Source organism: Ornithorhynchus anatinus, chromosome 6 (assembly GCF_004115215.2).
Source record: "Ornithorhynchus anatinus isolate Pmale09 chromosome 6, mOrnAna1.pri.v4, whole genome shotgun sequence".
NCBI lineage: Eukaryota > Metazoa > Chordata > Mammalia > Monotremata > Ornithorhynchidae > Ornithorhynchus > Ornithorhynchus anatinus.
This window is the reverse complement of record NC_041733.1, coordinates 20845104-20859189: the sequence shown is the minus strand read 5'-3', so window position 1 is coordinate 20859189 and position 14086 is coordinate 20845104. Positions and strand designations below refer to the sequence as shown.

The 14086-nt window shown below is 54.2% G+C and overlaps 1 protein-coding gene across 2 annotated transcripts in view; it reads right to left on the bottom strand.

Moving 5' to 3' along the window:
- The window catches only part of FGD1 (FYVE, RhoGEF and PH domain containing 1), a 104963-nt gene that overhangs the window by 26036 nt on the left and 64841 nt on the right, over positions 1 to 14086 (bottom strand). The window contains exon 1 of one of the 2 annotated variants that reach the window (XM_029067888.2): positions 12034 to 12266. The exons of the other annotated variant lie outside the window; for it this stretch is intronic. Coding sequence (XP_028923721.1) covers positions 12034 to 12061 — 28 coding nt within the window. The 5' untranslated portion in view covers positions 12062 to 12266. Of the gene's footprint in view, positions 1 to 12033; positions 12267 to 14086 lie in introns of those variants that run through there. 2 annotated transcript variants of the gene reach the window in all.

Here is a 14086-nt window from a genome sequence, read left to right as displayed (position 1 = left end):
AACTAATACCTGATTCCTCTCCTACTTAGACTGTGAGCCCCATGAGGAACAGGAACTGTGCCCAATCTAATTAACTTGTACCTATCCCAGCGCTTAAATAGTGTTTGACACATAGGAAGCGCTTAAAGAATACCAAATCCCCCAACCCAAAAAAACCCACCCCAAAACTAATAGCTCTTCTCCAGCCAGCAAGGACACTACCCATTGTGTGTCTGCCTTCAGGCGTGCCACATAGCCCTCTCTGACGTCCTGGGGGGTTGCCTGGCATCAGGATTCCACAAAATCACCAGGAAGCTGGATGGGTTCAATGGTGAAGTCATGGCTGAAGTCTCTGCAGGCCTGGCACCTGACGCTTTTCTCTCCGAGCAGCGGGCACACGGCCTGAACTCAATCTCAAGTTCATTCATCTGTTCTGGAGCTCACACACTCAGCTGTCGGGGAGGGAAGGCGGGGGGATGTGGTGGGTGGGTGTGTGGTGGGGGGGGTGGGTGCGAGCTTTTTTCTAGAATTTGATTCTTCTCCCCTGAGGGTTTTTTCCTCTCAGCTTTCCACCAGCAAAATGAGCTGGGTGAGTGCCCTGTCAGAGCCTCTGCCTTTCCTGGGGAAGTTCTGGTAGGTGACATGTCTGGAAAGGGGGATACAGCAGAGTGCGTGTACGGGGAGGGCTCCAACATGGACATCTTGGGGTTCAGTAGGCCCAATCTAAAATCTACTATTATTATTATTATCAGATCCAGAGCCAGAAAAGAACCTGCGTGTCCTCTCAGATATTCAATTTCTACTCCCGTTTGCCCCTTGCGATGCCAGAATACATTCTTTTTGCTCCTCTGTAGAAATTGCTTCCCCTGCCTCAGTTGCCCCTTCTGCAAAATGGGGATATTTTTGCACACTCCTTGCTTTCTGTGCAGATGGAAAGGGTCACATATGTGAGACAGAGCAGGAACAGTGAGGACAACCCACCGGTTCTTTGGGTATCCTAGAGCCGCTGGGCCCATTCATCTTGCTCCTTCCTCATTTATCTGGCTCCACAGTGGCCAACGGGCAGAAGCGACCCTTTGCTGTTCCCCAGCCACTCCACATAATTCCAGGGTGTTCCTAACGACGACACTACCGCCAAAACTTCCCTCCCACTGGATCCCATTTCAAGATGCCCCTCACCTTTCCCCCCTCTGCCATCTCCCTCTAAATGACCAAAACTGGAGGGAAGGGGTCTTCCACCCATCCTCTCGAGTTCCTCCACAGGGGAGAGGAGGAGCTGGTAGAGTGGAGGGGGAGACAAGCAAACAGTACAGCAGCCCTGATGAGGATAGGGTGTGTCACCGGGGAAGGCCTGGGCACGAAGAGGGCAGATGAGCTCTCCGATTCTCTAACAGAGGGCAATTCCAGGCTCTCTACACCTGCTCACTTGGCAGGGAGAGATTTCCCTCACTTTCAACTGCTATCTCAAGTTTTCAAACCGGTCTGCACCCTACCCTCAGCTCTCAGGAATGGCTGGGAGCCCACTCTAGACTGTAAGCTTGCTGTGGGCAGGGAATGTGTTTATAAAATCTGTGGCACTGTACTCTCCCAAGCACTTAGTACAGCACTCTGTACACAGTAAGAGCTCAATAAAATACAATCGACGGACTGATTGACGATGGGGGAAGTAGGAGGCAGTAGCCTAGTTTGCCTATATGACAGAGAAAACCCTCAGGAAGAATCCACCGTGACTCTGTCGGTCACTAGGCAGGAAATCACCGCCTCTAGGAGGAGTCAGAGCTTTCCCATTCAGCTTTCTTTTTGTCCATCAAACCTCACTAACTCCACCTCTTCCCTCCCCAATTCACCCTTCCCCTAATTCTCCCCTAACCAGCTACTACAGTTCTTTCAAATTCATCCACTTCCTGAGGCTTCTTCTCCCACTAAATCTACGGATTCATATTCTCTCTCCCCTCGGCCATGCCCCTGCCCCCAGTTCTATTTGTTTGTCCCAGAACCCACCCTAGAGTGAAGAGCCCAGGTCCGGTAGTCAGAGGATCTGGGTACTAAACCCAGCTCTGCCACTTGCCTGCTGTATGACCTCAGGCAAGTCACTTCACTTCTCTGGGCCTCAGTTTCCTCATCAGTAAAACGGGGGCTCAGTACTTGTTGTTCCTATTAGACTGTGATCCCCATGTGGGACAGTGTCTGACCTGATTGACTTGTATCATCCCCAGCGCCTAGTACCGTGCTTGGAACAGAGTAAGAGCTTAAATATGATGATTACTAACCCTAAAGCTGTCCTCCAAAAAGCTGGTCCTTGCAGGGAGACATTGCCCCCTGAGTAGACTGGGCCCCACTCCCCAAGTTGATCTCACGGCATGATCCTGGCCCTAGGCCACTCAACCCACAGTCTCAGACTGGCACCTCTGAAGGTACCCACTCGCCCACTCTGCAATGGCCTGGGCCCTGAGACTGGACGGCCGAGTGTGATTCGAGGCCATTTCGGCTTCCCGCCCTCTGTTCTGAACCCTAGCAGCAAAACCCTCGACCTTCTCTGCCTGCCGTCATCTCCCACCTTTCAGGATCACCGGGAGCAGAAAATGCTTCACTGGGCAGCAGCGGGCAGTAATATATGGCTGAAATCCATCCACTTGGGGGAGGGGCATACACAGCTGCCAGACCCCCCTGCTCAGTAGCCTAGGCAGAACTGTGGGACTGGGGTGGAAGGGAAAACCTGGCTTGGCAGAAATAGCCAGGGACGGTTAATCATTCTTCCTGGCCCTCCGCGGGGTCTCGTGTTAACTCTCCAAATGCTGGAAACAGTGACGACTGGCTACCTCCAATAATTATTATTATTATGGTATTTGTTAAATGCTTACTATGTGCCAGACACTGTACTAAGCACTGGGGTAGATACATCAGGTAGGACACTGTCCCTGTCCCATGTGGAGCTCACAGTCTCAATCCCCATTTTACAGATGAAGTACCTGAGGCCCAGGGAAGTGAAGTGACTTGCCCAAGGTCACACAGCAGACAAGTGGCGAAGCCAGGATTAGAACCCATGACCTTCTGCTTCCCACGCCCACGCTCTATCCACTACACCACACTGTTTCTCTGTTGGATTCGAGCTTGCATGTCACCTCTTGAGACCAAGCGCACTCCTTGCTCAAGAATCCCTCACCCCACCTCTCAAGCCAGGACGGCGTCAAACCAACCCTCCTGAATGAACGAGACCTGAGCATATCGAGGAGAAGTGAAAGTTCCTTGTGGTGAGCAGAGAACACACTAAATCAAAGGTAGTTATGAGTGCCTACTGTGTGCTGAGCATTAAACTAGGAGAGCACAATACAATGGAGTTGGCAGACGTGTTCCCTACTTACATGGAGCTCACCAGTCTAGAGGCTTACAGCATCAGAAGGGCTTGGTTCATAGCGGGGAGGGGGGGGAGCCTAGAATAAGGATTAAAGCATGGCAGACAACTTGCTTTGTGCCTAGAGGGCATGAGCTATGATTCCTTGACCCTGTGTCTTATTTGCTTATTACTATTCTGTAAGTGCTTCCTGTGTGCCAAGCACCACGTTCGGCCCTGGGGGAGACCCAAGATTTTCACGGACCGTCCCACGTGGGTTCACAATGTAAGAGGAAGCGCTCTGCACGCAGTAAGCGCTCAGTAAATACAAGTGAATGAATGAATAAGAGGAAGGGCTATCATGAATAAGAGGAAGGGATCGGGTCTACCGACTCATTTGTATTGTACTTTCCCAAGCCTTCAGTACCGTGCTCTGCACACGGTAAGCACTCAGATACCACTGCTTGATTGAGACTGGGTACCTTACACCCATTTTATAGACAAGAAAACTGAGGCACAGAGAGACTAGGTGACTCCTCCGAGGCCACCCAGCAGGTTCGTGACAGAGCCGGTGTTCTTTCCACTAGACCACACCACCTCTTCCGAAAAGGCAAACCCTATGGGAGGTGAAAGAGGGATGGCTTCTCCTGCTAATCCTCGAGGTGGTCAGAGACTGCCCATTCCCCTTCCTACCCTTGCCTCAAATATGAAAACTTCGGGGAGAGCGACGAGGGCAAGTCAGTTGGGTGTGGAGGTCGGACTCTGGCCCGGCACCCGCCTCTTCCCGCCCCTTCTTGACCAGGGGTGATGCCTCGGGACTCCCCGCGGCCAGGCTCCCGCAGGCCCGGGGCAGGCAGCCCCGAGAAGCTGACGGCTCCCACTACCCCAGGCACATCAAAGCATCCTCCTCCCAAACGGCGGCCTGGGACGGGTGCAGTCCGGGAGTGTGTGTGCCAGGCTGATTTCCACCCGGGAGCTGCTGAGCCAGCGGAGAAGTCGTCCCTGTGAGGGGCATTTACCACACACCCCTCCCTCAGCCCCTCGCTACGACACCCGAGCATGAGGCAGACCCAAATGGACAGCTCTGGCTTACTCATTCATTCATTCAAACGTATTTACTGAGCGCTTACTGTGTGCAGAGCACTGTGCTCAGCGCTTGGAAAATACAATCCGGCAACATATAGAGAAAATCCCTACCCAACAACAGGCTTATGAGTGCTGAGCTCAGCCTCCGTGGGACAAGGGGTCTCCATCCACTGCCTGCTGAGCTCACAGACAGCCTGATTCGGGTCGGGCCCCCGCTGGAAGCCCTGCCCTGCCCTGCCATAGGAGTAGAGAGGAGTCATCCCGGCTCCGCTCCGCTCTCCCCCTCTCCTCTCCCAGGTCCCGGTGCCACCTTGAGCGAGGCGTGGCCCCAGGACTGCTCAACGATAAGGCCCGGCCAACGTCAGGGAAGCGGGTGGGCGGGTGGCAGACAGCTTAGTCAGCAGGATGCTGAAGAAGGAGCCAGGCAAAGATTAGACTCTCTCTCTCTCTGACATACACACACACACACAGAGCTGAAGAGACTGCAGCAAAAGTCGACAACGCAAGCCATGCACCTGCAGCTCTGGAGCGTGCTGCCTGTTCTGATTTCGTCGGTCTTGAAGGGGAAGTGGGATCACTGCTTTGCTGGAAGTCTTTGGTCCCGGGAAGCATCCAAGGTGAGATCCAGCCCTCTGGGCCGCCAGCATCATCCTCGTGCTCAGTATTTGGTGAGTGCTTCCAGTGCTCGGGATACTGTACTAGGCGTTGGAGAGCACGTAAGGAAAACCTGAACACGCGGTCCCTGCCCTTCACTGAAAAACTTACAGTCTACCAGGGATATCGGCCAAGGAGAACTAGCAGCCGGCTCCTCCTGTTTCGACAGAGTGTTTCAGTGATGATGATAATAATAATGGTACTTGCTAAGCGCTTACTATGCGCCAAGCACTCTTCTAAACACTGGTGTAGATATAAGTTACTCAGGTCCGACATAGTCCCTGTCCCACATGGGGCTCAAACTCTTAAATCCGTGGCTCGGTGGAAAGAGTCCGGGCTTGGGAGTCAGAGGTCATGGGTTCAAATCCCGGCCCTGCCACTTGTCAGCTGTGTGACAGTGGGCAAGTCACTTAACTGCTCTGTGCCTCAGTTCCCTCATCTGTAAAACGGGCATGAAGACCGTGAGCCTCAAGTGGGACAACCTGATTATCCTGTATCTACCCCAGCGCTTAGAACAGTGCTCTGCACACAGTAAGTGCTTAACAAATACCTATATTATTATTATGAATCCCCATTTTACAGATGAAATAACAGCGACTTGCCCAAGGTCACACTCATGTCTGACTCCCAGACCCGCGCTCTATCCACCAGGCCACGCAGTGAGGACTGCAGGGGCAGCCCCCATCCTGGCCATAGGAGTTTCCCCCTCCTTCAGCATCTCGGGCTTCTTCTGCTAGCACTGGGGAGCCAGAAGGAGGAGAAGGATGAAAAAGGAAGTATCTGGGGACTTGAGGTCAAGGAGGAAGTTTTTCCCTAGATCCAAAGTCCACGAGGTTTAGGATTACTGCTCCCCCAAAAGCCAAAGAAGGAGGACCCAGCTCTCCAGAAACAATATGGAGGCTGAATGAGCTGCCTGAAGGCAGCTTAAAGCAGTGGCCACTTATCTGCTAATCTCAACACCCCTGCAGAGGCAGGGTATAGAAAGCTGAGGGAAAGGACCCAAGGCTTTAATTCCCTTCTCGGCCTTTTCCGGCCCTTTTAGAGAGAGCGGTTCAACGGGTTCAGGGAGCCGAGTGGCGAAAGGGAATAGCATGGAACACCCAAATCCCTCCCACACGCCACCTGAAGCTCTTGCCAATACCATCTACAACTGCCACACACTTGAGATGAGAACTAAGAGCCAGTCACTAACCCTCCCTGAGACTCAGTTTCTCACTCTGTAAAATGGGGTGAAAAGCTAATGTCGACCCATGGCTATTTAGGGCTAATTATAGAGTTGTTTATGGCTTATTTCAAGACCCTTAGTTCTCTTTTTCTTCATCCTGTTTTCCGCCACTCCTTTCACGGCTTGTGAGTTAGCATCACCCGCAGATGCAGGCAGGTGGGCAGGACTGAAAAGGAAAGGGGAAAACTCACCCTTGTCTATTCTTTTTCAGTAGCTCTGGGAAATAATTTGGTGGAGAAAGGGAAAGAAATGCTTGGCTAGTAAGATTTTGTGGGAGATTTCATCGATCCATTCCCATTCCTGGTCCCCGTTGGTATGGCTACATAAAAATAGGCTGGACCACTAAGAAATGCTTGAACAGATCTGCTAATGAGAGGTACCCCAGGAACATGAATAAAATTGATCACCCTTCTAACCTCTAACTCCAGAGTTTATTTTTTGAGGAACAGATGTACGAATTGATTCTATGTAAGTTAAAGCACCATGTCAGAAATCTGAGGGGGTGAGAATTAAACAGCTGAATTTCTTTCCCTATCATAATCCCCGGGGACCCCATCACCTAACCTGGGTCACATTACATTGTGCATTCAACACCTGCTTAACCATCAGAGAGGGCTGAGAACCCAGAGGTGTGGCTGCAGAAATTCACAAAGGCATCTCCTCCTTCTTTGTGGGCTGGGAACACATCTTCCAAATCTGGGCTACTGTAGTCTCTCAAGCACTTAATACAGTGTTTGGCGCATAGTAAGCGCTCAATAAATACCACTGATTGATGGATTCCTAGCTTAAACTGTTCTCCCTCTGGTTTGCCGAAGCAGGTTTGGGAGAAGCAGCGTGGCCTAGTGGCAAGAGCCTAGGCTTGGGAGTCAGAGGTCATGGGTTCTAATCCTGGCCTCGCCGCTTGTCAGCTGTATGACTTTGGGCAAGTCACTTCACTTACATGTGCCTCAGTTACCTCATCTGGAAAATGGGGCTGAAAACCGTGAGCCCCACGTGGGACGACCTGGTCACCTTGTATCCCCTCAGCGCTTAGAACAGTGATTTGTGCTTAACAAATGCCATCATTATTATTATTCTCCTCCCAAACTACAGGAAACTGACCTCCTCCATGAAGCTTTCTTTAATTAACCTCTTCTCACTCATTCACAGCAGCTTCACTGAGCACTTCTGTCAACTTTTACTATCTATGTCGATTTGCTTCTATTTGTATTCTGCTGTATCTTTTTTTGTTCCAGTCCTCTGTCATCGGTTCGGTAAGATCACGTTCGTGTTTGGAGACCTATAGCTCCGGTAAACTGTAAGCTCTTGAAGGGCAGGGACCACACGCTATATACTTCGGTAATTCCCAAGGAACCGCTGAGGACAGGTGCTGTGCCCACACGGAGTCGCCGTTTACTGGGTTGACTGACTCTCTATGTGTTTCTCTACAAGAGGGAAGGGGCCGAGGCAAACGATGGCCCCCGAAACTTCCTGAGCCCCCGGGATGCAACGGACAACAGGCAGGCCTCAGTACGGTCTCCCTGGCTCCCAGGGTCACACCCTCTAACGTCTTCCCCTTGAGGCCTTCTGCTGCTGCCGCTGTTGTCCCAGAGCATCTGCTCTCCCACTGGCTACTTTTCAGGCTGATTCAGACTCCGTCGATCCCAGCGGAAGACCAAAATAGCTCTGAGAACTGACGACCGGAAAGGAGCTGATGGCTGACAGATCAAGGCAGAGCCTCTTTATTCCTCAGGGAAGGTTCAACCTACCCCCGGAAAATCCAGCATCCTCTCGCTTCGTCACTGGCACTTACCCGGCCCCCACGTGGGGCAGCGGAGGGGCCGGGGGAGACACAAGATGAAATCCCCGGGGGTCCCATTCCCCTCTGCCAGGAGGAAAATTTGTTTCAAAACATCTGTCACACTCTGCTCTCTCTCTCTCTCTCCAAATATCCTTGGGAGTCCCCCCGCTGGGGCAGCAACTCGCCCAGCTTTGGAGTAGCAGCCTGTGAGGAATAAACCCTATTTGTGGCTCCTGACTTCTTCATATAACCAAAGGACCCTCAACAAGTCCTCTAAATCAGCCGTTTGCCCACCCTCAGGGCTGCAACAGTGTCCCAGAGCTCCAGGCACAGCTCAGCAATCTTTTTTAGTGGCATTTGTTGAGCGCTTACTATGTGCTAGGCACTAGACTAAGCACCGGGGTAGATACAAGTTTATCAGATTGAAACAGTCCATGTCCCACAAGGGGCTCAAGCTCTTAATCCCCATTTTACAGATGAGTTAACTGAGGCCCAGAGAGGTTAAGTGACCTGCCCAAGGTCACAGAGCACACAAGTGGCAGAGCCCCGATTAGAGCCCAGGTCCTTCTGATCGCTGGCCCGTGCTCTATCCAATATGGCCATGCTCCTTCTCAGCTATCAAACTACTCCACTCTGGATTGGAATGAAATGGGTTGGAAGGATGGAAAGAAACTGGTGGGTGAGCTGAAGGAGGATTTAGCCCAAGACCCGACCTTAGGTCAACGGCAGAGCCGGATGGACCACTGAGATGGTCACTCACAGGGATGTGCTCAGCTGAGACTCTGGTACAACGAGACACACCGGGAGATCCTCCCCTAAGCGCCAACTGTTCTCTGCCAATTCTGGCTCAGCCAGAGTCAGGTCCCCAACCTAGATGGCTTGGCGGCCTATCCTGGGCTTCAGCGGGACCAAGGTCCGGCAGGCACCATGTAATGCATCACCGGGCCCAGCTCCCAGTTTGGGGGCTCCCTCCCTCCAAACCAGGCTTTGCGTGGATTTGAGGGGCGCCCCAAAGTGGTCCGCCAAACAAAGACCTCTCTCTCGGACTTACTTCTGGAGAACAAGCGAACTCCAAGAGGGTCAATCACTCAATGGTTTTTATTGAACGCTTACCATCTGCAGAGCAGTGTACTAAGCACTTGAAAGCGTACAGAGTTGGTAGACACATTCCTGGCCCACAGGGAGCTTACAGTCTAGAGAGGTAAACAAACATTTATATTATAACCTCTTCACCTCAGGGTGAGCCAGTCCAGACCTCCCCAGAACACCTACAGCTCAGAATGAGGCCTCCACAACTGCCCCAAGGCCTTATGAGTCTAGGGATACCTGAAGACTCCCTCAGTTTCCTCAGGGCTCAAAGGAGTCAGAAGTAACTGAATTCTAATCCCAGCTCTGCCACTTGTCTGCTGTGTGTGACCTTGGGCAAGTCACTTCTCTGTGCCTCAGTTACCTCATCTACAGAATGGGGATTAGAACTGTGAGCCCCATGTGGGACATGGATTGGGTCTGACCTGATTCGCTTGGATCTACCCCAGTGCTTAGTATAGTGTCTGGTGCACAGAAAGCACTTAAAAGATAATTAGAAAACAAAGGCTCACGTGTTAGTATGTTTGTTAACACAAAGGGCGTGTGATGCCAATTCTTCATCATCTCCCACCTGGGAACCTGTGCCAAACAACACCCGGTGATTCCCCACCAGGTCACAAAACCTATTTCATCCAGGTTGGTGGATGACGGTCAGCCTAACCCAACATCCTGCTGGTTCAGCTCCCAGGTTCCCTGGACCGGACCCAAGGGTACAGAAGTGGTTTCCTCTTTGTTAACGTGATGACCTTGGGGTGTCCCCACCAATAGTCTGCTCCTCTAAACTGGAATGTTATGGCTGAGCCGCTTGCCACCAGGTATCCAGTTCTCCCTCTTTCCCAGCCTTTTCTCTCCTCCTCTGCCCCACGCTGGTGCCCAACTGAGGTGTGCAAGGACCGGAGGGAAAACCCAAGTGTCTAGAACAAAGCAGCCACTTAGAAGCCAAGATAAACAAGGTTTGATTCAAGTGAGGGCCAGATGGCCAAATTCAGTTGGCTGGATGACTTATGAGAAGAAAAAGAAAGGTAATCGGCTAGCCATCAGAGCAGGGAAGAGGGAAATACACGATGGCCACAGGGACAATGAGCCTGCAGCATATTTCTAACGGAGCAGGGTCCTGCCTTGGCCTGTGGCAAATGCCCCAACCCCAAGCACCAGCCCCAAAGATGCTCCAGACCAGCTTGCCAACCCAGGGTGTGAAGCAGATGGGGTTCCAGGACAGTCTCTCATGCAGCCCTGCTGACACTCTGCAACCCAAGAGTAAGTCCTTGGAAGGGGCCCAGCCCCCAACCTTGCACTCCCCCTCGGCTGCCAACATGCTGATACCAGGTTTGCTGACCTCTGGGCTATCTAGAGACGGTCCCCTCTCCCCAACTAATAAATTTAGCCCCATGGCCCTCTATCCTGGCCATTACAAACAGGGGTCGTTGTTCCTTCAACAGAATTGCCGTTTCCCCCCACGTTCCCCACTTCAGGCACCTATAGGAAAACAAGTTTTTCATGCCCTTCCAGCCTAGGATGAGTCTACTGCCATTCACTTCTCTCCCTCTCGTTTTTCTTTCTCAGTCCCTTAAAATTTTCCCTAAGTGGGCGGGAACAGTCTCCAGCTAGGAATCTCTCAGGCTATAAACGGAAAGCATTAAAACCACCACCAAAAAAAAAAAGAAAGAAAAAGAAGAGGATTTCCTAGCCAACAGTCTTTCTCCTGATCCTCTGGCAAAGCCAATATCCCACTTAGACTGCAGCAGTTTTCCCACCTTCCCTGCTACGGGCTGAGGACAGTTCATGAAGGACTGAGGTGCAGTCTCCTGGGCCTTTTCGGTGACCTTGGCCAGTTTGGTGCCCGGAACCTTAGGATCACAGAGGGCATCCACTCATCCCGAAACCCAACCTCTGCTGGGAGATGCCCCCGACGTCTCCCCGCTGGTGGCTCAGAAAGGCACGGTGTACTGTGTGTATGGAGGAAAGCCCTTCGGCGATTCCTGCTGAGGAGTTAGACCTGAAACCCGCTTCCCCATCCGAGGCCTTGACCGTGAGGGAAGGGAAGAGTGTGGGGGCTCCCTTCCACCGGAGGTCATCTTCTCATCCCCGTTCTAGACCCCCGCCTGCTCCCTCGTGTTGCAACACCATCCCTGGGGGTGGACACAGCGGCGAAAGACTGATTCATTCGCCCTCAGATGGGGAAGCTCTCCAAAAACCAGAGCCGGAATCAGGCATAAAAGAAGCTACAATGCTCCCAGGCTCAGACCACTCTGAACGAGGGCAAAATCTGAGCAACCTCTGGCTGGGCACTGTCAATCAGGGAGGTCCTTCCTACATCCTGATGAAGCTCAACCCACTCGCTGGTCCATCTGCTCCCCTACAGCCCAACGGCAGCTCCTCGGGGCTGCAGACCGGCCGGAGGGAGGACCCGATCACTCCCACTAGGCAGAACGGTCCACACATCAGTTCTGCACGTTTCTCCCCTTCCCTCCTCTCACGGCTTAAGCTATCCCCTTCGGTTTCTGTACCCCCTCGAATCCCCAGTACGGCCCCCTCCCTTTTTAGGGTTCCCCACCTCTCCGGCTTTTGCATCCCTCCCGCCCCCCAACCCTGGGCTCCCCGCTCCACTCCAGGGGCTGCCCACCGTCAGAGACGGGTGACCGGCCCCGGGCCCACTCGGTGTCCCAAGTGAGAAAATGGGGTCTGCCGTCGCCCCTCTTGACACCCCTGGGGCTCCCACCAAAAGGATTCCTGCAGATGCATAAGGCCGGGGTTGGCCCATGCACAATGGAATTTGGAAGCCTAACAATATCCCCGCAGAGGCGGCCTCCTCCTCCTCCTCCTCTACCTGCAGCTGGCCGAGCCCCCCCCACCCCGTCGCCCCCGGGGGTCTCCCCTGATCCGGGACCTTACCCCAAGTGCCGTTCTTGTCCATGTACATCTGGGATCGCAGTGCAGCCGGGGGGGTGGGGCTCGGCTGTCGGCTCCCCCCCCCCGGGGGGCCAGGCCCGGGCGCCCCCACCCCTCTCTGTGTCTCGGTCTCACTGTGTCTCTGCGGGTCTCTGCGTGTGTCTCCCCGGGCCGGCTCAGGCGCGGTCCCCGGGGCTCCGCCTCCGGCCCCCGCCCCCCGGGGGGCTCCGTGCGGGCATTTCAAACGGAGCCCCCGCCGCAAAGAGAAGGGCAGAATCCGGGAGGGCGGGAGGGCGCCGCGCAGGCGGCGGGGATGGGGATGATGGGGTGGGCTTCCCGGCCAGGGGCGTCCGTCCGCCGGCTCGGCAACGGCTGGTCCCGCGGCCCTCCGGCGGAGCATGGAGGAAAAGGGGGCCGGGGAGGGCGGCGGGGGAAGGCGCCCGGCCGCCCGGAGGAGGAAGAGGAGGAAGGAGGAGGAAAGACGGAGGGGGGCGGAGGAGGAGGGAGGAGGAGAAGGAGGAGAGGAAGGAGGGAAGAGTAAGAGGAGGAAGAAGGAGGGAGGAGGAAGGAGGAAGAAGGAGGGAGGAGGACGAGGGAGGAGAGGAAGGAGGAGGGAAGAGGAAGGGAGAAGGAGGAGGGAAGAGGAAGGGAGAAGGAGGAGGAGAGGAAGGAGGAGGGAGGCGGAGGAAGAGGGAGGAGGAGGAGGGAGGAAGAGAAGGAGAGGAAGAAGGGAAGAGCAGGAGGAGGAAAGAGGTGGAGGGGAGGAGGAGAGAAGAGGAGGAAGAGGGAGGAGGAGGGGGGGAGGGGAAAGGGAGGAGGAAGGAGCTCCGGCCCCGGGGTCCAGCGCCCCAGCAAGCTGGGTGCAGAAGGTCCCTCCCCGGCCCGATCCGGGCCCACCCGGTGGCCCGGGCAGGTGGGTGGGGCGGCGGCGGCCTGCACGCTGCATATTTTGGTTGCCCCCCTAATCTTAGCCCCCCGGCGCCCGGCCCCTCCGAAGGCGTCTCCATGGCAACCCACGGGGGCCGAACCCAAGTCTGCTCCGCTTTCAAATGGGAAGCGGCAGCCGCTCCCTCCCTCTCTCCTCCCTCCGTCCCCTCCTCCTCTCCCTCCCTCCCCGTGCTCCTCTGAGAAGCATCGTGGCTTACTGGCAAAGAGGCCGGTTCGGAGTCAAGGGCTCTTGGGTTCTAATCCCGCCCCCGCCGCTTCTCAGCTGGGTGGCTCTGGGCAAGTCGCTTCGCTTCTCGGGCCCTCGGTTACCTAAAATGGGGATTCATTCATTCAATCCTATTGAGCCCTTACTACTACTAATAATTATTATGGTATTTGTTAAGCCCTTACTATGTGCAGAGCACCGTTCTAAGCGCTGGGCTGGATACAGGGTAATCAGATTGTCACACGTGGGGCTCACATTTTTTTATCCCCATTTTTACAGATGAGGTAACTGAGGCCCAGTGAAGTGACTTATCCAGGTCACCCAGCAGACAAATGGCGGAGTCGGGATTAGAACCCACGTCCTGTGACTCCCAAGCCCGTGCTCTTTCCACTAAGCCACAACGCTTCCCTAACTTACTGTGTGCAGAGCACTCTACTAAGCGGTTGGAATGTATAATTCGGCATTAAGACTGGGACGTGGGCAACCCGCTTACCTAGTATCTACCCCAGCGCTTGGAACAGTGCCAGGCACCTAGTAAGTGCTTAACACATACCATTATTATTATTAATAAAAGCCCCAACCCCGTCGGAGGGAATTAGGATGGTGACGCCTTTTCTAAAGGCCATCCAAATGCCGGACCTCTGCTCCTTAAAGGCCCATGGCCAGCGGGCAAGGGGTGGAGGTGGGACAGAGGCGATGAACGATGCCCCGGGGCAAGTGCTCCCCTGCGGCACCCCACTCCGCGGGCCCGGCCCCCTCCTCACTTCTGGGGCGCCCCCAAAGACCAACAGCCCGCTCTACTGAGCTCCCGCTGCATCCATCGCGGCCACCCGCTCAACTGCCAAGTGTTCCGCTCCCCAGGGCCATTGCTACCCATCTGCCTTCTAGATTGTAAGTTCTTTG